Source organism: Propithecus coquereli, unplaced genomic scaffold (genome assembly GCF_000956105.1).
Source record: "Propithecus coquereli isolate 6110/MARCELLA unplaced genomic scaffold, Pcoq_1.0 Scaffold189, whole genome shotgun sequence".
NCBI lineage: Eukaryota > Metazoa > Chordata > Mammalia > Primates > Indriidae > Propithecus > Propithecus coquereli.
Window position 1 is genome coordinate 760,370 of NW_012143745.1, and position 27,488 is coordinate 787,857.

The 27,488-nt window shown below is 44.0% G+C and overlaps 1 protein-coding gene across 3 annotated transcripts in view; it reads right to left on the reverse strand.

Annotated features, from left to right (window-relative positions):
• FYN (FYN proto-oncogene, Src family tyrosine kinase) overlaps positions 1 to 27,488 on the reverse strand; it is a 197,127-nt gene that overhangs the window by 36,258 nt on the left and 133,381 nt on the right. The window contains exons 4-9 of one of the 3 annotated variants that reach the window (XM_012642839.1): positions 17,591 to 17,848; positions 14,044 to 14,140; positions 7,833 to 7,931; positions 5,034 to 5,137; positions 3,923 to 4,072; positions 486 to 641 (exon numbers count right to left, since the gene is read on the reverse strand). In XM_012642839.1, coding sequence (XP_012498293.1) covers positions 486 to 641; positions 3,923 to 4,072; positions 5,034 to 5,137; positions 7,833 to 7,931; positions 14,044 to 14,140; positions 17,591 to 17,837 — 853 coding nt within the window. In that variant the 5' untranslated portion in view covers positions 17,838 to 17,848. Of the gene's footprint in view, positions 1 to 485; positions 642 to 1,182; positions 1,348 to 3,922; positions 4,073 to 5,033; positions 5,138 to 7,832; positions 7,932 to 14,043; positions 14,141 to 17,590; positions 17,849 to 27,488 lie in introns of all 3 variants that reach the window. The other 2 variants (XM_012642837.1, XM_012642840.1) reach the window with 2 other exon arrangements.

Sequence of the window (27,488 nt, forward strand, 5' to 3'; positions counted from 1 at the left end):
CCTACTATCTGCAACGGACTTTAAACATACTGTCCCATGTAATTCTGAAAATAATTTTATGAAGCAGCTATCACTCCAATTTTACAGATGAAAAAACTGTGACTCAAAGAGGTTAAATAAGCCCCTTATTCACGTTAATCAGCCAGAAAGGATTCAAATCCAGACCCATTGCGCAGAATCTCACGGTCTTTCTCTGTGGCTGCCCATATACGGTATCTTACCTTCCCATTTCTTAGGAAGAGAAAATATCAGATTCATAATGTATTGGTTTCTTGTTCTGTGGGTGACTTAATTAACCACATGACGTAGGCTAGACGAGCACAGCAAGGTATCAGCACATTCTGAAAATCTCAATGATCTGTGCCCGTCTAGTTATCCACATTAAGTGTCTTTGTCCCAATGGCTGTGTTATGTGTTTTTGTTCAAAACTGTCCTTTTAATTGGCTTTGAGATGCAGCCAAAACAAAACGTGCCCTCTGCCTTACCAAGCCACACTTCAGCGAAACACCCCTGACCCAGCTTCTTCTCCAGAAACAAGGAACCACGTCCAACTTCCCAAGCATCTTTAGCCAATCCAGAAGTTTGTGGGGTACAACTTGATGCAATCACAGTTAAGTTAAAACACAAACCATCAGCTTTTTCTATAGGAAAAGGAATTAATAAAGAAAACAGTCCTTATAATCCATAATTATGCATGCACTAGGAAAGATGGAAGGTGACTTGCCCTTGAGGGCAACATTCAACAAATATTTGCGGTTGGAAACGAAGGGTAAGACTCCTTATGCAGGTTGAAACATTCCTTGTACCATTCGCTGGTTTATGAATTTTTTTTTTTTTTTTCCGAGACAGGGTCTCACTCTGTCGCCCAGGCTAGAGTGCAGTGGTGCAATCATAGCTCACTGCAACCTCCAACTCCTGGGCTCAAGTGATCCTCTCACCTCGGCCTTCCAAAGTGTTGGGATTACAGGCGTGGCCTGAATTACGAATTGAGGCTCGTATAATAGTACAACTTGAGCCATTTGCCAATTTTGGAATTTTGTCCACTTACTGTCTCTTTTCTAGAAATTCCAGAGTTTTAAAATAAAAATAAAAATTATATTCCCCATTTCCACCTTCCATCTTTGACGTTTGGTGCTGCCCAAACGAGCAGGTTAACGGTGGAGTAGCTGAGTCTCGGCATACCCATCCACACTTCCCCAAACTGCCCATTGCCCAGTCTCTTGATCAACTGCAGGGACTCTCGAGGGATCTCCCAGACATCTTTGGTTTTGACAGACAGATCGGTCAGCCTTGGCATCCCTTTGTGACAGGGAACTACGAGGCGGCAGCAGAGACCTGCGGCTCTCTCTGGTGAAGCGCGGCGGCGGCAAGAGAGGGAGAGAAGAGCAGAACACATGTGACAGCGACACTCACAGGTGCAAACCCACACTAGTCAGCGCACAGCGGTCTGGCAGCAGTGCCGCGCCAGCTGAGGACCACACGCGTCGTGGAAGACCAGACGCCGCACACTGAAACACGTTCATTGAAGAAGAATGAGAGACCTTTTAAATTTAGACTACCCCATGCCCCCAGGTATGATATAGGCTACACAAATATATAGACACAGACTGCTGTGGTTTCTGTAATCACTAAGTAAGGAAAACATATTTGGCTCAATGTGCTAATAAAATGTCTTCTGGAATCTTGACAATGCCCTTACTGATTTCTAAAAGTACATTTGGACTAAAGAATGTCAGCAAGACTGTTCTTTCCCTACCTCTAGTATCTAGATTACCTATGGGATTGGGGACCTCTCTGGTAGGAATACATTTAAAATTATAACTTTAGTATAAGATTCTTCCATAGAACGTTAGACTGTTATAAACTAGTAAGGCTGAAGATATACTTGGTGGGGGAACAAAAGAGGTTATGTTTTTCTAGAGATTTTTTTGGCTTTCTAACTGACTCCATTCTACCAGTTAAAACTCTTGCATTGCTTCTTTGATATTTCCCATTTAAAAAATAACATTATAACAGTCTCTGATGTATAATTTAGGAGTCTGGTTTAAAAGGAGAAAGAATGTTAACTAAAATTTGCAGAAACTCAAGGATGGGAAAGAATTCTGTTCCTTATGAAAAAGAAGAAGGAAAAAAGTAATTATCATTTGGAAGTTATTGGGAGATTTTTTTCTCTTTCATTTTTCTTTCTTTCTTTTTTTTTTTTTTTAAAGAATACACCTTTTAGAATCTAGCAGTAGTAAGGGGAAACTGACTAAATGCAAGGTTAAAAATCAGTCAGGTGAGAAAAGGTAACAAGGATGAGAAGTCAAGGAAGTGGCAAAAGCTGCGCAGAGCCTGGCTTGCACGGTGAACAGGACCCCGTCGCCCCCAAGCAAGCAAATGCAGTGTTGCTGCCTTTTCTCTGGGAACTAGCTGTAACTTACTTTTTTTTTTTTTTTTTTTGATGGACTCAGGTTCTGAGATGTTTAGGCAGGAAATTATTTATGTGTCAATATCTCAAAGGCATTTTATTGTGTAAGAGAGAGAAAGAGGGAAGAGGAAAAGCCAATATAAAAACAAATCTAACTCAAGACGGATTTTTTTTTGAGATTAAAAAATGCCTATTGCTCTTCATATCCCTTCTCTCCTTCCAGCTTTATGATGTTATTAAGGTGCCCTTTCCAACAATATTTTCAAATGATCCAAACCCTGGGGATACTGCTGATGCTTGGCTGTAATGAAATATATTTCACCATTTGAAAAATCCTTACAACATGCAGGCATTTTGAGTATATCACTTAAGCTCAGGGAGCTATTCTGCTCCATTTCTCCCAAATATTTCAGTAGCATCCACATAAACTAAGTTAGCCAATGCCCTAATCCGCTAGTACTCCAAGTGTTGTTAACATTTTCAGTTGCTCATTAGTGCTCAGGATCAATATACAGGCATTCCTTATTATCATTTTCAAAAGATTGCTTTCTTTGTGTAAAAAAAATTATACACAGATATTTTTCAATGAAGGTGCATAGAGCAATAGTAGAAGCTAAATAATATACTATTTTGGAGTCTTGCCATCACCAGAAGAACAAGACAAAATGTATATATGGGTCACACAAAAAACTACTGGGCTTAATGGGATATAGATCTATATTTGTACACATATGACTACATCTGTATCCACAAATGTACGTCTATTATACAGTGGGAGATACTTGCTAATCTAGGAAAGAAAGCAATCATTTTAACAACTGCACATAAAACCACATTCTTTAATAAAATGTACAAACTGCACACCTAAACATCTAATAATTTTATGTACCCAGGAACAAAATAATGGTGACCACTGGGTGTTAGGACAGAGACCGATCTACTTGTAAAAAGTTTAATTTAACACAATAGAGGGACTAGATCTATGAGCTGTGGGTCACATAAGTCTAAGTCTAGTTGGGAAACAGAAGTGTGGCGCATGATAAATGAGCACGTGGAATGCAATGTATGTGCAGCCGCTCCCGCAGCCGTGCTGAGTGTACAGCAATGGCAGAAACACAGTGTCCCCCGTGGCAGTCCCCATGCAAGCGCCCTCCCAGAGGCCGTGTCCTCTTCCTATCACAGTTTCCGAGTTACATAATGAAAGGGAAAGGGAAAAGATAACTTGCAAGGATGTTAGGACGAAGGTGAAAAAACAAACGACTTTTAAAATTGAACCTTTCTACTTGGGGAACTAGAATGTTATAGACTCTGTTGACAAACATATGGACCTCGTCCTAACTACGACAGAACCACAACAGAACCTATGTAGCCAAGTCCCACTGCTAGGGGCTGGCAAAGAAAAATATTTTACTGGTGGCTTTGTTTATATTTGTTATTACCCATTTCCTGCTCTGTACCCACCCACTCCCTCCAGCGTCCCAATGGTCAGCCCGTAGTTAGAATTAAGGTTACCTGAGTAATGTTGCACAAGCTGCTGGAGTGTTTCAAACTGGGCCCGGGTGGTAATGTAGTACCCACCATTGTCAAGTTTGCGAATTTTATAATGTTTGACATGGTCTCCTTTCATATCATCCCAATCACGGATAGAAAGTGAATAGGCACCTGGTAAATATGCAAAGCATTAGCAGCTCCAATCATTCTGAGTACTAGTTTGTTTTTTAGGTCTCATTCACTTAACTATTCTGATTAATAATTATTGAGGGTGCATACACGCACATACACACAGAGCATCTCCACTCAGGAACTCGGAGAAGATGCCTCTTACTGTCCTGCAAATATCAGAAGATATCAGCAATAAAATGATTCCGCCCTTGAGACTGAAACCCTCTCGGATATTTTTCTAAAATGCTCTGTTGGGTACCCTTGCGTTGCCCAACATGGAACAGACCCGGCGCCCCCACCCCACCCCGGCCCCACAAGAGAAGCACCACGAGCACAGCTGAGCTGCTTCCCGTCTCCTGTACACACGGGGCAAGCCGGGAGACGGGGACAGCATGGACTAAAGACATCTAAGGACTGTTTCTCTAGAAGTGAGCTTCAGATTTCTGCCCCTAGACATTTTTTACAGGAACAGATAACCAGTGTCTGATAGACGAAGCTAGAAGGCCTCTATTCTTTTCTTCCTTGACCTGTCTTTTCTTGTGGGCTCTAATGAGTTGTTAAATAATGAAAAGGCCAACAGGTGCAGGAAGAGAAGCAAAGTCTTCAGTTATTAAAAAAACAAAGGGAAAGCAAAAACAACCTGTATGATTGGCACCTGCAGAACTAAGAGTTTCAGAAAATCATAATTCTAAAGGACTTCTGAAAAATTCTATGATCTTGTAAGCCCAGAGCAGTGAAGCTGCCCAAGCCAGTTTCAAGAGGAAGGTCTTGATTTTGAGTCTCTGTAGTTCCTTTGGTGCCATCTGCAGCTCTAAAGCCCGGAGGGAAAACTAAAAACAGGACTCTTCTCACTCATATGTGCCATTTAAAAATCCTTGTACATTAGAGATAAGCCTTTCATCCCCTCTGACTAATCCACAGATTTGAATGACAAGCCAACTTTTTCAACTTGTTATCCTACCTTTGGTGGTTTCACTCTCACGGATAAGGAAGGTACCTCTTGGGTTTCCAAAGGACAAAAGCTGTCGTTCAGCATCTTTTCGGCCAAGTTTTCCAAAGTACCACCTTTAAATGAGATCAAGGAAAGGAAATACTTTATAGCAATCATTTACAAAATGGAATAGTGTAGGCTTTTCATTTTTGTCCATGAATCCCCCCTCCCCCAATTTTGTCCTTAGCCCCTTCCCCACACGTTATTTTTTTCTAGCTTCATTCAATTCTCTTTCAATCTATTCCCAATTCTACCCTTCATCCATCTCTTTCACGCCTTAAAACAAATCATATTTGAATTGTGGGTTGTTTTCCTTCCCTCCAGAGATGACAAGAACTGGTTTGTGTTAGAACTGCCACCTGCATGCACAAAAGGAGAAATCTAAGACCTTGCTTTGAAATGGCAACCGTGGGAGACCCTTCCCACGCTCATCTAAAAGACTCTTGATTTCTGAGCATAATTACAACTCCTGAGAAATAACAAAACACAGTCTTAGTGTATATAAAGACCATTAATCAAGCATTAAAAAAAAATTCAGTCAGAATGGATAAAGAATAAAGATATGTGATATTTTCAGTAACTTCCCACCTACAGGAACTCTGAAAAAAAAGGTCAAGACTACCCCTCATTTGAGATGGCTGCTGCCCTTGGATGCTTGTATTTGCTCTTCCTATCCAGCAGCTGCGAGGCTTGTAGAAGTAACAGGCAGTTACCAAGCGCCTGGACTGTGATCTGCCGCACATCTTCTCTGCGGCACAGCTGCAGGCGCTGGCTACCGTGCACCGCTGAGGTCCGGGATGGTCAACGAGCATGTCCTTAGAAACGCCTTGGTGTTGTAGACATTCTACTGTTTCTCCCTGAACAAATTAATGACACTCTTGTGCCACTTTAGGAGGCTTCACATCAAGTCACCTCAGGACCTTTGCTGTTTTTTACCTTCCCCCTGCATTCTCAAGCCTTAACTGTTGCCTGGCAATTAGTCAACATTTCAGCACTATATGCTGAATGAACAGCAAATGCCCCCAGCCCCAACTAAGAATTCTGGAACATTCCATTGGAATCTGTGCATAGAAACATTGTTTAGAATATTTAACTGGGAAAGGATTGAGTTCCTAAAGTGAAATTTCAATTCATTATACTTGAACATAGGTGTTACATGTTCATTGCCAAATTCTTTTGTGAATGAAAGAGTTTCACTGAAGAAAAGACACCCTTCATATTATCTCCCCAATGACATTCAGAGGTATGAAAATGTGCAACAATCTCTAATCTTGTAATAAAGAATATTACACTAATTATTTGTGAGAAATGACTTTCTGGGTTTGTATCAATAACCCAATTAAAATTCTGTGTAAAACAGTAGTGAAAAACAGAAAATTGTTAGAAAAATGCATTGCCCAAAACAACAGTATGTTAAGATAATGATAGTTAATTGCATATGTAAAACCATAGGCATTTTTAAAAATAATATTCTTTAAAAACAAAATATTTTACAAATTGACTATTATAAATGTAACTTAAATATATAGCTGGTAGGTTCCCAGTTAAATCAAAGCAACACTACATTTTGGTGGTACTTTTTATTCTGAAAGTTTAGAATAAAAAGATGTTTGCAAATCTGCCCTAAAATAAAAATTCAACACAAATACCTTTATTCACTGATGATGAAACATACTCACTAGGAGAAAAAAACAGCTCAGAATCACTAAGTATTTGAGAGTTAGAAACAAAATAGATCTTAGAGGAAATATGGGAGAATTAAAGACAAGAGAATGATCCAACTGGGGATTTGGCTAGGGTGTGGAGTCTAATCCTCCTTGCAATGCTTAAACAAACCCGCAGCAAAATTAAATATCAGAGCCAAAGGCTGGGCTTGCTGACTGACTTTTCTCCCTTTCTCAAGAGGCAGGTCCCAAGGTGTCAGGGAGGAGGCCAAGTTCCTGTATTTGGGAGATCATCGCTCTACCTCCCTGTCCCTAGGTGCAGAAGTCAGGGTTGGCCCCCAAGCCCATTCACGCCCACAGGTCAGGAGAAGGAACAATGCTTATCCCTTCTGGGTCCTCTCAGCCTAATGACCACCTTCCTAAGTGGCTACCAGTTGAATATTTGGGCCAAACAACTGCTATTCACTATTTATTATCAAAGAAACCGAGATTCCCAATCAAAGGAAAGGAAAGGACCATTTGAAACCCATCACCATAGTATTTCCCAAGTTGTGGGACACACTGCACGTGAGATACTTTTACGTGGGGCATGGAAGGTGTGTCTTTTCAGTACTCCTTTAATGTTCCTGATGACACTGGGAGAAAAATCTTAGCTTAATCTTTGATAATTATTTACCTTCCCCTGTCTCCTTCTAACAGAGGAGCAGACTGCAGGCTTTGAAACTTGGGTGGGCAATAATATACGCTTTAGCTAGAATTTCATCATATTTTCATGGTTACTTTCTATCTATGACAAGTGACATTGGGTTTTCATTTAGGGTACTGATATAACATTTCTGTTCAAAATAAATACGTTTTTAAAAAGTGAGCAGGCTTAAAGAAAATCTTTAAGTTAATAATAGTGCAAGTATTACATAGATTATTACATAGATGTGGCAAAAGCCTGGCATAAAGCCTGAGAAACACAGGATTACAATATTCTCTCCACCCTTAATCACTCTAGTGAATTCCTTCTTTCTCCTGCTCAATGTTAAAGGCATTTTATTGTGGCAACCAACTTTTAAAAGCAAGTGGTTAAGCCAAAACACAACACAACAAAACATACTCTTCTGCCTGGATAGAGTCGACTGGAGCCACGTAATTGCTGGGAATGTAACCTGTCTCTCCTGTTGTCAAGGAGCGGGCTTCCCACCAATCTCCTTCCCTGTAAAGAAAAAAGAGAAAGAAGTGAATATGTTGACCACTTCGAAATTTTGGAGTTACAGATTCAATGCAGTCCAAAGTGTCTGACTGTCCTCTAGCCATTCTATCACCTGATTTCTCCAAATTGCTCCTTTTCCCTAAACTCCAACATAGCCCCCCCAACCCCGACCCCATGAAAGTCAAAATGTTACAGTCCTAGTTAGCCACGGGATGAGCCCAGTGTTGTCTCTTGCCTTGTTTGTGACTTAAGAATGTAGGGCTCTGGCCATGAGCAGGCTCTCTTGGTTGCGCAGGGGGGTTTTGCTGGGTAAGCGTCCTCAACTTGGACAGAGGGGAAGGAAACCCAGCCTCAGCCTACTTAAGAAAAACATCACAGCTGCAGGTCGTCTGGGAAGGGAAGCCTGTTAGGAGGCCCGACTCGGGGTGAAAGCACAGTCTGAACGCCTGCCTGCTTGCTCTCAGGAAAATGGGGAGACACACATTTCTGCAGGTGGGACAGTGAAGACCACAACAGGATAGGCCTTTCCACTCGGAGGTTATTCCATCAAACACCCAGAGCACTGGCCTGAGGCTGACGGGCAGGAGAGGGAGGGTGTGAGCAGCTGTGTGTGGACGTGCAGGGGAAGCACAGCACTCAGGAGGGGTGTGAGATGTTGGTCATACCACCCTGCGCTGCCTACGTTCGTGCCACAGTGTGGTCTCAACTTGGGGGCTCGCAAGGACGTGGAAGGGGCACTTATAACACTGCTCTCGCCTTAAAGCCAGTGAGCAATTTAAGCCTGTGGTCCCCAACTCCCAGGCCTTGGACAGGGACAGGGTCCGTCACCGCCTGAGCTCCGCCTCCTGTCAGGTAAGTCACTGTCTCCCATCACCCCCAGAGGGGACCATCTAGTTGCAGGAAAACACGCTCAGGGCTCCCACTGATTCTGCATTATGTGAGGTATATGATTATCTCATTGTATATTACAATGTAATAATAGAAATAAAGCGCACAATAAATGTAACGATAATAAATGCGCTTGAATCATCTCGAAACCATCCCCTCCCTCCCCCTAGATCCGTGCAAAGATTGTCTTCCATGAAACCGGTCCCTGGTGCCAGAAAGATTGGGGACCACTGACTTGAACAGTTCAAGCTCTTATGCTTAGACTCACACAGCTTTACGTGTGACGAAGAGCCGGGATGGCTTCCTCCCAGCCTCGTGGTGGAGGCCACGTGCGTGGGGCTGCGGCTGCACATCGGGTGAGCGCCTGCAAGCCCCACACTGCCGGGGCAGGACCCTCAGCATCGCCAGACGCCCAGCACCCTCTTGCCCTCCTTTTTTGGTCCTTGGAGGCAGCAAGAGAAATCCCAGGTCTTGTTTTTTTTAAATCACTTTTTGGCTGGGCTCTGTGTCAAAGCTCTCGGCCAGGGAAGAAAACGTGTTGGCTTTTGGCCGTGCTAAAGATCCTCCCGGACTGACTGCATGCGGTGGAGAATCACCACCAGCAAGCTCCAGCCTTTCTCCAGAGGACCCCTCTCTAGACCAGCTGGGCACGGTGAGCAGTGGCTCCGGGCAGGATTTCATAGAACAAGGGTGACAAGCCAGCGTGTGCTCCAGTGCAGCTGTGGGAACGCATCAGGTGGCGTAAGGAACAGAATAGCCCGCCGAAAACCAGGGTGCTGGCAAAAGTATTTTAAAACTTACGGTTTAATTCAAAACTCATGTTTCTCAATCTCTCCTTTTTATCCTATTAAACAAATCAATTTAAAAGGAGATAACATTTCTCATCTCTCATAAAGGGCAGAAAGCCCTTTATTCATGACCTTAAATTTAGTTCACGTCCAAATTTTTATTGTGAAATATTTACGAATACCAAAGAATATGTGTACATTACACACAAACACCTGTGAACCCACCACCCTAACTTAAGAGTTAGGTTGTTACCACCGGTGTGGAATCTGCACCTTGCTATTCCCCTATCACATGCACTCTGCTGATGTTTCAGGTTCAAATCATAAAATTAAAAATGTCAACATTTTACCAGTTTGTACCAGTCTCATTTTTATGCCCCCCAAGAGAAATACGAGCAGTTGTAAGTATATCATCTGAGAACATATGTGAAGGCGTATTTTTTCTTTCAACATTGTACGTGTTTAAGGAAATGGCTTTGGAGACATAACGCTCACTTGAATACAGTGACAACATTTACTGCTCTGAACTTCCACTAGATGGAGACATTTCATCATAAAAAAATAACAATACCCACTCCCCGCCACCCCGTCCCCAACCTGGGAAATGCTCCAAAATGGCGAGGAAAAAATTATGTGCTTGTATCAGAGACTTATTTTTTAATGCAAGATAACCTTCATCAAGTTAGTTCTAATTGAATTAAGAAAAAGAAAGGTTAGCATCAATTTTAGGGTATGTGAGAACGTCAATGGGGGCAGAAAGCCAATACATTTTGCTGCAGGTTGGGACAAGCCTCCTCTCACCCAGGTGATCTGACATTAATGAAGCCATTTCCAATTCAAATCTACTATTAACGATCTCATTTTGGTCTAGGGACCTAAATAGTTTAGCACAGAATTCAATTATCAGCTTATTCTAAAGTCATGCATCAAGAATTCATGATTTTCTTATTTGACCCCATTAATCTTACAAGGGTTTTCAGTTACTCAAGAGAAAGATAAAATCCTTGATTTCTCTTTTTCTAGGCCATCCAGGGTCACTTTCTCCATCAAAGGAGACATGAGGCGACAAAGATTCAGTGTATTATACAGTAAACCTCACAGGCTGAGCCAGAGGGGCTGTTACAGACTCAAAACATCTATCAAGTTGTTGAGCCAGCGAAGAAGTCGTCTTTTTAATATACTAGAAGCACCAATTCACCTATAAATACTGTATAAAAATAATTCATGTCAATTTAGGGAAACAGGATCTCTATTATGCTACCTTTTATTTCTTTACTTAAAATTAGCATTATTAAAGCTGCATTTCTTTAAACTGTTCTTATAGTTCAGATCTTCTCACTAATTCACACTTGGTGAGATATTCTTTGTTATCTTGCTCTGATTCAAATACGTGATTTAAACCCTGGTGCTGGTTTAGAATGGCTTTTAAGTTTTTATAACATAACCGCTCCCCCTGTTCCTCTGACTTGAAGACTTATTAAAAGAGCCTGGTCCCAATCCCTGAAGTCGCTCACAGGGCTTGTGGTCCCAGGAGTCGGGAGCCTTGATGGAGCCAGGAAGCGGCATCTGCCAACAGAAGTCAGCCTTGATCTGCCCAGCTGTGCAGCACTTGTATTAGAACGTCCTAATACACGACACTGAGCTCTTACAACAGCAGGTCAACGAAGCACCCCCACCCTGTGCTGGGCAGCAGGAACAGCGCCTCAGCACACCATCTCCCACCGTTTAAGCTGCACTATAAAACACAAAAGCCAGTCCCAGTGGCTTCTAGGGGAAGGGAGTGGGAGCACACACACTAGGAGGTGTGGCAGCTGCCCCAGGGAGAACACAGCCCCATCCCTCCTTCCCTTCAGCCCAGAGAACCAGGGGCTGGGAGAGGCTGGGGGAGGGGAGGAGCTGTGTGCCATCTGCTTCCGTATCAATGCTTTGTTTTTCCTTCACGATTTTCTCTTCCCTGTTATTACCCTTGACTTCAGGATATTGCATTTGTTACACAAACCTTATTTTTCTTTTCCATAACCTTGAGAAAGGGCATTTAAATGGTACGTAGGATGAGGAATTCCACTGGCAAAAAGGAAGATCATTAAGTGGGGAAGAACCTTTGTAATATTTTCCTAAGAACAGGGTCAGAGGCTCAAATGTCTCTGGAAACATCAAAGGCCATGCATGCAAATCACAAAACATAGATTGAGGTAGAGTGGATCCTCCTTGAATGTTTCTCCAAAATTTATGGCATTATAGATCCTCTCCAGATCAACAAAGGAAGAAGTCTTGGATTAGACTGAGGCAGGGACTGACTTTCCAAGCGCCCTACAACCTGATGCACAGAACCACCTGCAGTGTGGGCAAAACTCAAGGAGATTGTGTATGGTACTGCCTACTGCTCCTTGGTTCTTACCTTTTAGAATTTACAAACAGTTTTAAAGTTTCTAATCAACCATGGCATTTAGGGAATATTGTATAAACTGGGGAGGGGAAGTGGGCTGTATTTCAGAATCCAAAGTTAATAGACTCTGACAAGAAGCATTCATGTGAGAATCAAACTGACAGCAAGAAATCATCAATCAGAAGAGATCAAAGTCAAATTCCCTCCTCCCCCGCCTCCCAGCCAACTTTCCAAACCTCCATGTAGCAGGAATGGTTTGATTCCCTTTGATGGGGGCATCTGGGCCTTTCCAAGGTGACACTTGACACTGTTCTCAGGATGCCCTCCCAGTGTCCCACCCTGCACTCTGCCACCTGCTGCCTCCACGCTGGGGTGGTTCCCTAACCTGGGCCTTCTGCTCCTCGGATGTCAAATAGTGACCATGATACATACCTCAGGCAGTTGTGAAGGATAAATAAGAACATTTGTGACTTAGAACATGGCTGGTACATAAGGGGCCTTCAGTAGTGGCAGCTGTTTACTATTTTTAAAATATGTCTGTGGCTACAGGAGAAGGGATCCTGGGGGCAGGTCATGTTCTTGACCTGGCTGCTGGCTGCACAGGCATGTTCGGTTTGTGAGAATTCAGCAAACAGTATACTTTTAAAAACTTGTGGTAAAACATAAGTAGCATAAGAGGTATCATTTTAATTATTTCTAAGTGTACAGCTGAGTGGCAGTAAGTACATTCACACCGTCATGCAATCATCACTGTGTACACTTTCCATACATGCACTTTTCCGCACATATTTCAATAAAAAGTTAAAAAAACCCACCCCCATCTCTGCTAATGATGGCGATACTAATAATTAAAAAATGTTCTGTGGCTATGCAGACTGTATCTTCTGATGTCTAGACTGGCCTCCTTTGGAGGCATTCAGTTCCTGCTGCTGAAAGGTGGTGTGTTGTTGGTGTGTGGTCCCGAGAGCCGGGGGGCATCCCAGGGAAGGGGTGGACTGGGCTTTCCCAGAAGGCAGCATTCAGGCCGGTTGCAATGAGCAATGAGCACTCCTGTCCTGGGCTGTGTGGGTGAGCAGGGCCGCCCCTTACCTCCCCCTAGTGAGCCAGGCTTCACGTCCCTCCATCATGTGAAATCTGGTTTGCTCAGAGAGCAAAGAGGCGATTAGACTTGGTGGCACAGGAGAACTTCCTGGTCTGCCCAGCAGGCCCCGGGTGACGTTCTTTTCCAACCACTGGGAGCAACTCACCAGGTTGCTAGAGGTGCCTGGCTTGCTGACATGGGACCCCACCATTTTCTTTGGAGCCTGAATTTTTCTGAAGGGCCCCCAACCATACTGCCACAACCTAATAGAGGTGATGTTTTAAAGCCGTAGGGAAATCTGACCCATATTTACTCTTCTTTATGGAGTATTAAATGAAGGATTTGAAAAGTGAGTGAATCTCTTGAAATTTCCCCATTGCCTATATAACTGTTGTTCCTACAGGCCATGTTTAAAATGCACGCGGCACAGGCACGCACGAGTGGGTGAAATCGCCTCTCCTTCCATCTCGCCAGGACTTCAGTCACTCTGAATTTTCATCACAGGGGTGCGCCCCCAAAGGCTTCACCAATTGGAATGGTTAGCAGTGTTGAAAACAGAAGGAACGTGGTGCAAGCCTCAAGTGAGGGCTTAGCTAGTGCCACATCCGAAATGGGAAGAGAGTCTTAAGGCAGAGAGCACATGACGCAGGTGGCCAAGCTTTGTGCCAGTCATTTGAAACTGGGGATTTGTGGCAATGCTCTGGGCAGTGGAGGGCAATGCACCAGCTTTTACAACCTTTAAACCCAAACGAAATGACACGGACTCTGCTACTACAGTTCTCCAAAAAGCTCCTTGGACACACAGTGCCATCAGATACTGCATTGTGTCACTGACTCTTCTTTTCTCAAATTATATTGCTATGAACTAGTGAATTCAGCAAATATTCTCTTAGCATTTCAGACACCCGAAAAGGCACAGACTGGTAACCAAACTGAAAGGTACGCATGCTTCTCCTCCTGCTCCAAACTTACGAGCTGTTCAATATTTGAAATTTTTCTCCTTTGTGAAAACTCAGGTCATCTTCCGTCCGTGCTTCATAGTCATAAAGGGCCACAAACAGTGTCACTCCTGCCAAAACAACATCAAAAGGAGGGAGGATTATTATATGAGGGGAATTTGATTCCAAGAAATTAAATCTTTTCACTAAAATCTCATTCTCAAAATCTACATCTAGTCAGCACTAACGACATGTTGAAGTGTTGTGATCAATGTGTGAAAACCAGAGTCACAGGGCTGTGTTCATGCCTTGGTCTTTGCAGGGGAAGCATTATTTAACCTGACAAAAACCTGGAGCTGAAGGACTTCTCTCTGTGTGTCTTTGAACAACTCTTGGGGAAGAGACAGACATTAACGTCCAAAAGTAAAGGGAGCAGCGGCGTCAGGGCTCAGCTTTGCAGGGCTCTGCAGCGATTACGAACACCCTTTCTCAGACGCACACTCTCCTCCACTCGGAAGCCCATGTCAGGTTCCAGGCAAAACGAATGACTCTGTCCCCTGGCGTAACAATAATGTGGAAGATAACAGGAAACTCCTCCTGCAGCTTGGGGAAATTTAGAGGAGACCCCTTCTGTAAGGCTCACCCCAATTAAAGCATGTATCCCCCTTGGCATCTGTGATTGTTTTAGCAGTTGCCAGCTTCTCAGGCCTCCTGCTGAAAGTGGAATCTCTCTTCCTTGTCCTCCTCCTGCCGAGAACTCATCTCTCCTCACGCTGTCTTGTAGTATTCACTCTTCCTCTCACCCACCCTATGTGTTCTCATCTGGTTGACTCCCTGGAGAGGCTCTTCCTGCTTTGCAGAAGTTGTATCAACAGCAAAGAATGTGCAGAGTCCCATTTGGCCTCCTCCTTCCTCCCTATGACAGGCAGAATCCTGACACAGCCCTCGCTGATTCCTGCCTCCTGGGATCATGCCCCGCGCGGTCCCCTCCCCTTGAGTGTGGGCTGAGCCTGAGGACTTGCCTCTAACAAATAGAATGTGCAAAGGTGATGACGGGATGTCCCTTAAGTGACTAGGCTTCACAAGGTGGTGACTCTCCTTATTCCAAACAGACTCTCTTTATTGCCACTTCGGCTTGCACACTTTGGTGAAGCAAGGTGCCGTGCTGGCAAGGCCCACGTGACAAAGAACCGAGCGTGGCCTCGGCTGAGAGCCAGCGAGGAACCCAATCCTGCCAACACCGCCCGAGCTTGGGAGCAGATCATCCTCAGTCGGATGTGAAACGACGGCAGCCCAGCCAGCACGCCTCACCCGCGGCCTGGGAGAGGTTCTGAAGTGGAGGACCCGGCTAAGTCATTCCTGGATTCCTGACCCACAGAAACTGTGAGATAATAAATGTGTCTTGTTTTAAGCTACTACATTTTGTGGTAGTTTGCTACACAGCAATCGATAACTAATACGTTTCATTTCCCTGTAATCTGGCTTCTCATTCTGATCTCTAGGCACTTCAAAGTGCCTGCAGTGCTCGAAGGCCTGGAGAACACACGACACGGAGCCTCCTCCTCTACCACGCTGCCACCGTTCCCTGCAGGTAGTTCCCAGGGAACAGATGTGTTCATAGGACTGTTCAAGAACCAGGGGGTGGGAGGGATGTTTTTCCGCCCCACCTGACATGGGGCTTCCTGTAGGAGAGCTGGCATTCAGACGTCTGCCCGTGCGAGGCAAGGCTCATTTGGCAAGGGGTCCTCCTTTCTGTAGATTTCTTTGAAAGGTAAGAAAAGACTGGCTTAAAAGAAAAGTGTGGGTACCTGTAAGGTCACGCCTACTCTTATTTAACACTCTATTAACATATTCCCTTCCTGACGTAATTTAAGAGCCAAGCCAAGCCAGCTCACGGTGTGGAAGGCAGGCACACCAAGTCCAGCACTCCCACCAGCTCCCTGCACCCGCGGACAAGTTCTCAGCAAGGGCTTTTACGTTCCAGGGACTGAGGGGAGAGTCAAAGGAGGCTACAGAGAAGCACAGACACTGTTTTTGGCCTTAAAGGACTGAAAGCATTGTTGGGAGAAAGGATGTGCACATATAATAAAACCAAATAATTCAAGGCAGAAAAATCTGCCAACACTTGGGGGTAATGTGTTTTGGCTTTCAAATTTTATAAGGGATGAGATAGCCTCTTAGACTTAAGATTGTCCTTGACTGCAGTGCAAACTGACAAGTTCAAGGCAAGTAGCCCTCTCTAGTGACTTTAATGATACCTGCAGACACAGGGATTCCTATCCAGCACTTGTGAATGAATGAACAAGGACAATGCCTGTGTCAGCAGAATTAAGAGTCTGAGCTGGCAGATCCCTCACGCTTCCCATGGTAGGCACGGGGCAGTGTGCCGGATGGGTTTTTGGCTCTCTTTCCCCCTGCATCCTAAAGAGACAGATAGCCTTAGACGGCCTGTCCGCCTCTTCCTCTCTTCCCTCCTTTCCGGGTACTTTGGGAAGGCAGGGGGGATGAGCAAGTGCACCTAGCATTCATTCACCCATGCCTGGGTTAACGGGAGAGCTAGAGTCACCACAGCACAAGGGTAAACACAAATGTTTTTCCTGCTGGGCAGAGCACGATATTCTAGTGGAAGAGAAGTAGATACTGTCCAAAGGCTCTGGGTCAGGTCCCCCTGATGCAACAACACTGCCATGTGTTGGGTACAGAGGGGAAAAAAATCGCTGCTAATGCCTTGAGAGTGCCGAATCCCCAGGTAAAAAGGCACCGTGTGTCATTATAGAAGACATCTGCTCCCAAATGAGCTGAGAGATGCTACATTCTTTTAAACTTTTGTAATAAACAAAACGATTTTGGAACAAATAATGTCAAATATCTAGTTACCGTGGTTCACATACTGAGAGAGGATTTGGAAGACTTAGGATGCATGAGATAATTTACAAATATTTCGGAAAACATATGTCTGAGAATGTATGCCAGATATTTTACAAAGTATTAGCTAAGTCAGCAAATACACATGGCAGTAAAACATGGCCTCATGGTGTGAAAGACAAGGGAATTTCAAAAAAGAAAAGAGAAAGGCAGGCTGAAGATTACGAAGATGAGGGAGAAGGCATTACCCCCAAAAGTGGTGGAGGGAGGTGGGGGAGCGACTGCATTAGTGTTTGGAGAACTCAAAATATACATACTCAGACCCAGTCCTGGAGCTTCAAAAGACCTGGGATAGGGTTCAGGCATCTGTATTTTGAAAAAGCTGCCCTAGTTATTCTGCGCCAGCCAGCCAGCCACAGTGGACAGCCATTGGCCTACCGTGCCTTGGAAGAACGTTGTAGCTCACTAACTCATGCAGATCCCCACAGAGCAGCAACTTGGGGGTACCCCGCATCCCTGGAGTCAGGCATTTTGATTTGTACATCAAGCTCTGGCTATTTTTTTTTAATGGTCCCTCATTTGGTAGAGGAGACTGATTGGAAACTTAAATGTGAAACCCATAGTCCAGGGGAGCTGACTGGAGCACAGAGGTTCAACTGCCAAAGGAATTAAGGGCAGCCGCCCCGTCACTGCCCTCTGCGACCGTGGGGACTTACCTGTTCCTCCTCTCGTACGCAAGGTCCCAGTATGAGACGAAGAGTTCACGCCCCCAAAGACCGTGAGTCCTTGGCCCCCGGCTGCGTGGAAGTTGTTGTAGTTTGGGATGGAGGTCACGCCGAAGCTGGGGTAGTGCTGAGGGGTGGGGTCTGTGCCATAGCGGTACCCGGAGCTCTGGTTCAGGCTGCCATCCCTCTCCTCCGTCAGTTTTGTTGCTTCTTTATCCTTACATTGCACACAGCCCATTATCTAAATTCCTGCCCAAGACAAAAAGGAAGCACGTGAGTTTGGATGTTCCCTCCTTGCTGGGAGGCTTTACTGTTAAAGAGGAGTAATTGGCAAGGCTTGCCCCCTTGGCTATTTCGGGGCTGTGAGGGGCGTGAGGAAAAGCAGCAGCTGGGGGGATGGTTAGGAGGAAGCTCAGTTCCCTTGACCCGACGATCACATTTGTTCCCCAGATGCTCAGGACGACAGCATCCTCACACAGTACAATGTTCGCCACGCAGCAATTTTCCTTGAATGAGGCCTACACCCCTTAAAATTCTGTAATAGCACACACCTGCCTAAAGACAGTCCAGTAATACTAATTACACCTTTCTTTAGTCATCTCAAAAAATAACATATGCTCTATAAAATGAGTCTATGCAATATTAGAATAAAAACTTCCACCATGGCAGAGGAAATTTAAAGAAGAGGGCACGGCGTGCTGGATGAGCCAGAATCCGGCCCCTAAATAAGTCACTAGACATCTCTGCTCATGGATACCTATTCTCCAGGCACAAAATTGGTCAATCTTAAGCAATAAGATGATGATAAGTATCGAAATTAAGCAATAAGATGATGGTAAGTATTGAAATTTCATCCAGCCAGTTACTGGATGAAAAATGAAATTGGAAGAACCTAAGAGGTCTGAGTATGTTTGCAGGATGTCATGATAGCCTACAGTAACAAAATCACTTATAGCTGCTAATTAACTTTTCAAATTTCCATTAGCTTTTGACATCCTTCAAAAACACTGAGCGAAAAAATCATTCCCATGTTCTAGAGTTAGTGGTGGATTAAAAACTTGAGTCACTGTCACCCTGCCCTCAAGCCTACTTCTCCCGCCTCCTCGTTACAGTAAATGGCACAACCAACCACCCAGCTGCTCGGGTCGGAGTCCTGAGAAGCATCCTTATTTGCTGTTCCTTGTTTACTCCTCACTTTCCACTGTTCAAACACGCCCAACTCTTCAAAGCTTCCATTCCCACCCCCCTCACCTTCAGGCCTTGAAACATGGCCTTGAACACTCTTTCCCCTCCTCTTTGATACATGACACATCCTTCACATCTCAGTTAATAAGGTGCCGCTTCCTCTGCAAAGCCTCTTCCGATTCCCCCGTCCTCCCGGGCCTGGGCAGTGCTTTCCCAAGTGCCCCCATGGCGTCGTGATTTCCCTCACAACACCCATTGCGCCCTATTAAAACACAGCCTAGCCACTTGCCTTGTCACCCAATGGACTGCAAGTTCCAGGGAAGCAGGGCACCGTCTGTTGTCATCACAGCTATACTGCCAGTGCCTGGCATAGTAAACAGCAACCGGATGAGTGAAGATTCTGCAGCCAGTTATGTTTCTCTTTTGCCCTTTCTTTCTCTCTGTATCAAGGCCAACCCTCCTTCCAGTGACTTTTATCAGCATTTTTTAATCTACTGGTATGGGTGTGAGAAGTGAAGAAGATTCAGAAATATAGGGTAAGTTCGTTAATGACCCCACTTTGGACTGCAATACCCTGTCAAGCCGCAGGGGGTAAGCAGAACAGGCAACAGCGGTCCCTGCCAAAACTCTGCAAAGCAGCCCATGTGGGACCAAAGAATTAAACAAGAAACACATGACATCATGTGTAATAACACATATTCACTGGGGAGGGCACAGCTGGCACAAGACGGGAAGTGGCCTCAGGCAGCGTAGAATGCAAGCACCAGTTTTTCTGTATTATCTTGCAACCCAAGGTGGGAGGTGCCACATCAGACGGGGGGCTCTCCTGGGCACTATTCTGAGCACTGCTTTTCTGCTGAACCAGGTCATGGGAGCGCAATCAGACTGTTCCAAAGCCCTCTCACATTACATGTTTCAATACTTTTTGAATTGAATGTCAGTTCTTGAGAATGGAAATGTTTGGAAAAGAGCCGCCTACTGCTCGAGCTGAGATCACCAAATCTGGAACACATTTACTCGTAAATCATTTGAGATTAATTTACAGTATACTGTGTCCAACATGCTTTGTAACTTACGGTAAATGAATATGATTTTAACAAGTTTCCAACAGGAGATGCAAAGTATTTCCAAGGAATGATTTACTAAAAGAATTTCATCATTTGTTGTTGATGTTGCTTCATCAGGCAGATAGTTATCTTGCTCACATTATATTAACTCTTTTCATGGTGGAAAGTTGCGTCAAGCTTTTACAAAGGCCAGACAGAAAATATTTCTTCTCCCAGATCTTTTTTTCAGGGATTTCACTGACTTACTGTAATTAGAGGATGTAAAACCTGAATCACAGAATCACATCATTTATACTAGTGGTTCTCAGCTGGGGGTGACTTTGCCATTCCCCCTGGCCCCCAAGAGACATATTAGGCAACGTCTGGAGACATTTTTGGTTGTAACACTCCATGGGGAGGGATATTATTGGTACCTAGTGGGTAGAGACCACAGATGCTGCTAAACATCCCACAATGCACAGGACAGCCTGCTGCAACAAAGACTTACTTGGCCCCAAGTGTTAGTGGTGTCAAGGCCAAGAAATCCTGATTTACACGGAGGAAGAATTTATATCTATGTTTTTGAAACAGCATAACAGCTGTTTCCTTTACATACATGTGATTAACATGTAACCCAGAATGCTTTCCTTAGAATAAGCATGCCAGGTAGAAGGAGGCAGTCTTAAAAAGTGACATGAAATGCTTTGATTTTTCTCTAGCTTGTTCTAGAAATAGAAATAGAACCCAAACCAATGAGAATTCTCATTACAAACCATCTTTCCAACTCCAACAAAACAAAATAAACCCCTACATCAGAACCCTGCAGAAAACAGGACCCTACATCTAATCAAATTAAGAAAAAATAATCTTTCAGAATCCATTAAAAAAAAGTAATACACTGTAATAAATGACTAATTTTATGAAATAATGGAGGGAAAAATCACCAGCTCCTAGAAGGCAGGGATTATTTTTGTTTCACTGCTACATCCTCAGTGTCCAAAACAGTGCCTGACACACAGTAGCACTCAATAAATATTTGTTAAATGAATAAACACAACAAAAATACTCAGTCAAAGTCATTTTGGAAGAAACAATTGTCTTTTACAAAAAGGCAGCACTGTCTCAATTTCATGCATGTGAAACTTTGAGGTAATATTTTTACACAGATCTTGCTTACTCTCTCCCCGTCATTGACACACATAAAGAAACAGAAATAAATCGGTAAATGCAGTCTCAAGTCATTAAAAGTTAATCACAATGAAAATATTTGTATAAGAACTTGTGGTCTTCTTCCTCCCACAAGGGGCATTCAGACTAATCGTTTCCTGATGGAAGAGGCAGAAGACACCATACGAACTGTACTTACTGTGCTCAGGCTCTTTGCATAAGGCAAACTTCTAAGCGTTTGACTTAAAATAAAAATATTCTTTACTATGTATAGTTACATGCAGTGGTTTTTCCGTCTAATGCTGTAGGTCCACCATGAACATATGATGCCCTAATATACTTGCTCTAGATCTGTGGAGCATTGGGAAACACCAAATAGTGCCATTCTGAGAGTGGAGTCCTAGTGTTACTCTGATCAGGAAAACATCACACACCATGGACTCGTGGCTATAGTCCTCTGCACGATGTCATGCCTAGAAAAACTGGTGAAAGAGCACTTTGACCAATTGGATTCTGTGCTTGTGGTCAAGATGTCCATTGTATAGCTGTGAAGCCTCTATTCGCCAATCCTTTTGCAAACTGAGGGGCACCGTTTCTACTGTGCAAATAAAACCCGATTTACTTAAAATGTACCTAGTCCTGTGGATCTTTCCAAAGGCACCAATAGTGTTAAGCAACATGGGAAGAGTTGCCAGATACAGAATTCAAGGATCGCCACACCCTGTTCCATTGAGCACAGTGGATATTATCAATTGATCACAGCACTTTCCACCGCTGTGACATGGTGTGGCCCGAGACTCCTTCACATAGCTCTCTAGTCTGAAGCTGACCTAAAGGATCGAATCTATTTGCTACGATGGGCACAGGGTGCTTTGATCAAGGTGAGTCTGCTTGAACACATACTCCCTCCGACTGGTGCCACAGACCACAGTCTGGTCTGCCAGATGCACATTAAACACAGACACACTGATATTTTCTTATATGCCAATAAATAAAGCAATGCCAGGATGCCCAAATTATAATGTCGCAGGACTTGTGAGAAGATTTCATGTGTGCGGGTACTGGGTACCAAAAAGATTGCCAGTGCCAATCTTCTGCATGAGTAAATTACTTTCTCTTGAGACATAAACACTTGCAGGCAGAGGAGGGATGGCAGGAGGAGGGAAGGTGAAGATGACAACAAATAACTTTAATTTCAGCAGTGTAGGTGCTTTTGTCTGAGAAACCAACTGAGGTGGGTGTGAAGAAGCGACAGCCCTCGGGCATAACTGGCCATCCCTGCTCCTGACAGGCCATAGCGGATCGCCCAGACTTCAGAGAGTGACAGATGAAGCCAGGTTTGTCCCACACTCTGACGTGGCATGTTTCCTGGAGCTACTGTTCCCTATCCCTTTAGTTGGTCTCTATTTTACCTGGGCAGGTATCACAGTGGAAGTAAAAGAATAAGGAAGGGAACTGAACTAAGAATTGAGAAACAATGCACAAGTAACTGAGATGGGGGCAGCTGAAAAAAGAACTTAAAGCTGAGTTCTAGATCACCTGTACAGGTTCATAAACTTCTCTGGGAAAAAGCAAAAACTGACGGCTTAATGAGCAAACACACTTTTTCAGTCGAGAGCAAGGGCCTGAGGAGAAAGGGTAAGATGTGGCAGAGACACGTCAGAAATTATGTGGCTCCTGACAGAAGATTCCCGGCAGGGGCTCTTGAGCCTCGTGAAATTGGAAACACACGAGAATCGACCTGAGGTATTTTGTTACATGCTCCATGGGGAAAGCTAATCCCTTGAAAGCCTAGGGAACCCCAGGGAGCAGGACGTTTCGAGACAGTTGAGTACAAAATCGGTAGCAATGGTAGTTGGGCCACAGAACCTGTCACACAAATTTCCCAATTTCCCAGCATTTTTCAATCCTTTACAATGAGGCTTTGCTCCTTTGTAGGACACTGGGCCAGATGATTCTGACGCCCCTTGGGTGACGAGTGCAGGCAGTGCTGCCTCTGGGGACAGCCGGGAAGAAGGGTGCCTGGGGAGAGAGCAGGACCACGGGGCCACACGGGCGACGGTCAGAATCACAAGCACACCCCAGGGCCCTGAGGTAGGGAAAAAGCCACTGCTGGGCTGGCCCTTCGGAGACGGAAGTACGTAAGGGCTGAGCCACATTCAGCACTGGTGCTGGGTCCAGCCAGCGGCCCCAGCCCAGCTATGAAAAAAAGCATGTAGGACTCTGCCAATGTGGGAAAATCCTCTCTTTGCCGCCAGCTGGAGGCAAGGAGTGGAAATATGTGCCTTGCTATAACGGCAGTGTGGCAGGCAGAATTCTGAGCTGTCTCCCCAGATTCCTGCCCCTGTGTACACAGCCTGTATGATCCTGGGACTTGTGAATGATGGGACAGTCACTCAGTGATTAGGTTATGTTATTTGGTACAGCTGACTTTAAGAAAGAGGGATCATCCTGGCTGGATCTGACCTAATCAGGTGAGCCCTTGAAAGGGGTGGCTCTTCCCCGGGAGGCAAATTCAAAGCATGAGAGGCGTTTGGAGTGAGGGAGATTTTCCACTGCTGGCTTTAAGGATGGAGTGACAGTGTGGCCAGGCATGTTGGTGGCCAGCGCTGAGAACAGATCACAGCTGGCAGACAGTGAGGAAATGGGGCATCAGTCCTACAACCACAAGAAACAAAGTTTGGTCAAGAACCTGAACGAAGCTGGAAATAGATTCCTCCCCGGTCAAGCCTCCAAATGATGACGCAGCCTAGCCACACCATGTCTGGACTTGTGACCAACAGAACTGTGAGCTGATAAATAAAATGTTGTTTTAAACCTGCAACCCTCATATGTAGTTATCTTCCAGCACTTGACAAGCAAGCAACAGAGAGGCTGGAGAATTGTCCACAGCTGTGTCAGTTGGCGAGACAGGATTTGAAGCCAGGCAGCCTGATTCCACGGCCAGCACACAAAACCTCTCCACTGGCGTCAATTCCTGACTATGGAATCCTGGCCAGTCCACGCCAGGGTGTGGGTGTGAGGGCGGGGGGTGTTGAGGGAAGAACCTGCAGGGCAGGACCCCTGGCTCCACAAAACTCAACTTCACGTGCATTGCTAATGGGGGCCCTGACCTCAGGGACTGGGCCTCACCCCCCACCCCAGCCACATTCCACTCCTCAAGACAGTGGATCCCATAGAGGTGCTGGGACTACACATCAGGTGTGGTGAGTCACCATCTTCCTTGGGGTAGTCTGGCATCTTAATAAATGTTTGGGCTGCCGACATTGAAGCAGCCCTTAATTTCCTCATCTTTCCCAGTAATGGCAAGAGTATTTATATACACCATGAAGGAGGCAGCCCCAGTTTCCTTGGGATAAAAATGAGGTTTCCTACTGCGTTTAGAATATAATTTGCTTTTCAGGTGAAACTTCCTGAAACATAGTCACTGTATAAACTGAGATATACATATCATGCCTCCACCAAGCACAAAATAACAGATTCCTACCCTTGGTAGAGCCCTGTGAGGGATAGCTCCCCACCAAACGTAAGTAATAAAATACTCTGGTCTCTGAGGCGAGAAGACTGATGTAGAAGTGGGAATATACAAAGCAGACACTGGCCACCTGCAACAATGGGAGAACAGAGCCTGCTCAGAAATCAAATCAAAGCTTTGCTTTAGAGATAATAAGAGGCAGAGCTGGACCCATTCAGTCATTATTCATGACTTTGCCAAGGCCCTCTGGAAGGTGAGGAGGATGGATCATGTCCTATACCACACAGCAAGGGAACTGAACTAGTATCAATCACTTTTAAAATATCACACTACTTTAAGAGAAAACCATACTCCTGGCACCTAGAATGTTGTTGTGTTTCTCCAATTCTGGCTTTTCTTGTTCTTATGACCTCCAGGCTGAGAAGCAGCGGCTTGCATCCCTGCAACAAATGTGTTCTTTCCCTTTTGCATAACTTTCCGTTTCCCCCAAAGATTCAAAAGCACTTAATAAAAGAGAAATGCAACCATTAGACCCCAATGGTGAGATTTAACACTGCAGTCAACTACGTGCTGGAACCAGTCCAAAACCCAAATGGCCAAGTGGGGTTTTAATACTAAACCATGGAAAGGTGCCAAAGAAAGGGCGAGAACACTTTCTTCTTACATTCATTTTGCTTTGGATCTCACGGTTGAGACAAGAGTGAAATGGTAATGAAAATAAGGATGATATGTTTAAGCCTATGTAAAAGGGTTCAGAAAGAATTAGAGCACGAATTGTAAAGTTTTTTAGGCTCTACCTCCCACCCCCTAACCCTTTTTTGGACCATAGAAAAGTCCCTTGTAGTTATTATTTTTAAAAATTTTATTTTATTTTAATTGAGACGTAATCCATATACCATAAAATTCACCCTCTTGAAGCATATAGTCCAGTGGTTTTCAGTACTTTTACAAAGGAACTCATTACCACTATCTAATTCCAGAATATTTTCATCATTCCAGAAAGAAATCCATACCCATTAAGCAACCACTCCCCATTCCCTTCTCTCCCTAATCTACTGGCAACCTGGCAACCACTAATCTACTTTTTGTCCCTATGGGTATTCTGGACATTTCATACAAATGGAGTGGCACAATATGTAGCCTTTTGTGACTGGCTTCCTTGGGTTGGTATGTTTCCAGGGTTCCTTCACGTTATAGCATGTATTGGTACTTCATCCCTTTTTATGGCTGAAAAATATTCCATTGTATAGATGTACCATGTTTATCCATTCATCAGTTGATGGACATTTGGGTTGTTTCCATTCTTTCCCTATTATGAACAATATTGCAGTGAATATTCATGTACAAGATTTTGTGTGGACATATGTTTTCAATTCTCTTGGGTTAATATTTTAATATATAAGGAATTTATACAGATAAGAAAACCCCTAAGGTTAGGTAAATGTTTATGGGAAGACATACGAATTAGTAATTTGAGGGGAAAAAAAAAAGAAAACTTGTGAAACACATGGGAAAATATTACCTTCAGTAGTAATCAGAAAAATACAACTTAGTGAGTTATTCTCTTTCACCTCTAAATTCACAAATTTTAAAAAATAAGTCTACCCAATAGTGATGAAGGTCTGTTGAAATAAATATTCTCTTACACTGCTGATAGAAGACCAGGAATTAGCATATAACCTTTTGGTAAACTAATTTGGCAATATTATTGAAAAGTCTTAAAAATGGGCCTGCTCTTTGATCTGAACATCTGTGCTAAAGAGATCCTTTTTAAAAATGACAAATGAAGTGGTTCCATAAGTGTTTTTTTTTACCATTTGAAAAATTAGAAAACTTGCTACTTGTTTAACAAGAGGACAATGGCTGAGTAAATTGTAACGTATGTCCATAATGGAAAGTTAAGCACGAATTAAAACTTATGTATACAGAGATTATCAGTAATATGGAAAAATGTTCATGTTATATTAAGAAGAATCACATGATTGCAACTATATAACAAATGCCTAGAAAACTCTTTGGAAGGAAACATACTAAGATTAATGGTGGTATGTAGGTGATAACACCATAGGCAACTGCTCAACTGCTCTTTCTTCATTCTCTGTTTATTTCTCATACTGTCTAGTACTGAAAGTGCACTGTTTTTATAATGAGAATAAATTATTTTTTCATAGGAAAGCTCCCTTTAATCTTATCAGTTACAGACTGAGTTTGTATAGAAGTTGAAACAATCATACATTGATGAAGTATACTTTGTCAACTGAAAAGTTAAGACAAGGAAAGAGTGATTGATTCTAAAGCCTGTTGGGAGGCAACTCCTTCTGGAAGGTGCGAAAGGTACCAACGGACAGGGAGCCTTCTAAGTGTGTTTTTGTAACTAATCTGCGCTGAGACATGGGCAGTTGGGGTCACTGTAGGGAGCAGGTGGTGAACACACACAGATGAACACCCATAGAAATCTAACGAAGGGCACAGACAAAGCAAAACCATATACAATCAGCTTAGAGGACCCTAAGGTGACAAGTGCAAAATCTAGGGTAACAGAACCAAGAGTGGGGTGGCTGGATTAGTGGGTTTTTGAAAACCTTTAGGCCTCAAGTTCTAGGTACCTGAGGAAACCCACTAAACTCAGAATGACAGTACTCATTCAAGTCAACCTTGGAACCTAACCAAGGTGCTCTAGTTACGGAGGTGTCTCCAGGACCTCTCTGTGAAGTCCTGAAGACCACGCATCAGCTGGGCTCTAAGGAGGTGGGAAGGACGCAACAAAGCACTTTTGTCCTTTAGATGCTGGTTGGTGGTGGAGGCAAGGGTACTTGCACTTCCTCTTGCTGCCCTCAACCTTTCCTCTTGGGACATTCAGCTTGGCATTTTGATACTTTGACTTTTGAGCCATTATCCCTAGAACTTGGGACAATCCAGCAGGGCACAGAACAGTAAGTGACACTGGTTTACTTGACCTGAAATTTTTCAGAAACACAAAAGATACAACGGAGACGTTTCTTCCTAATGTTGATAT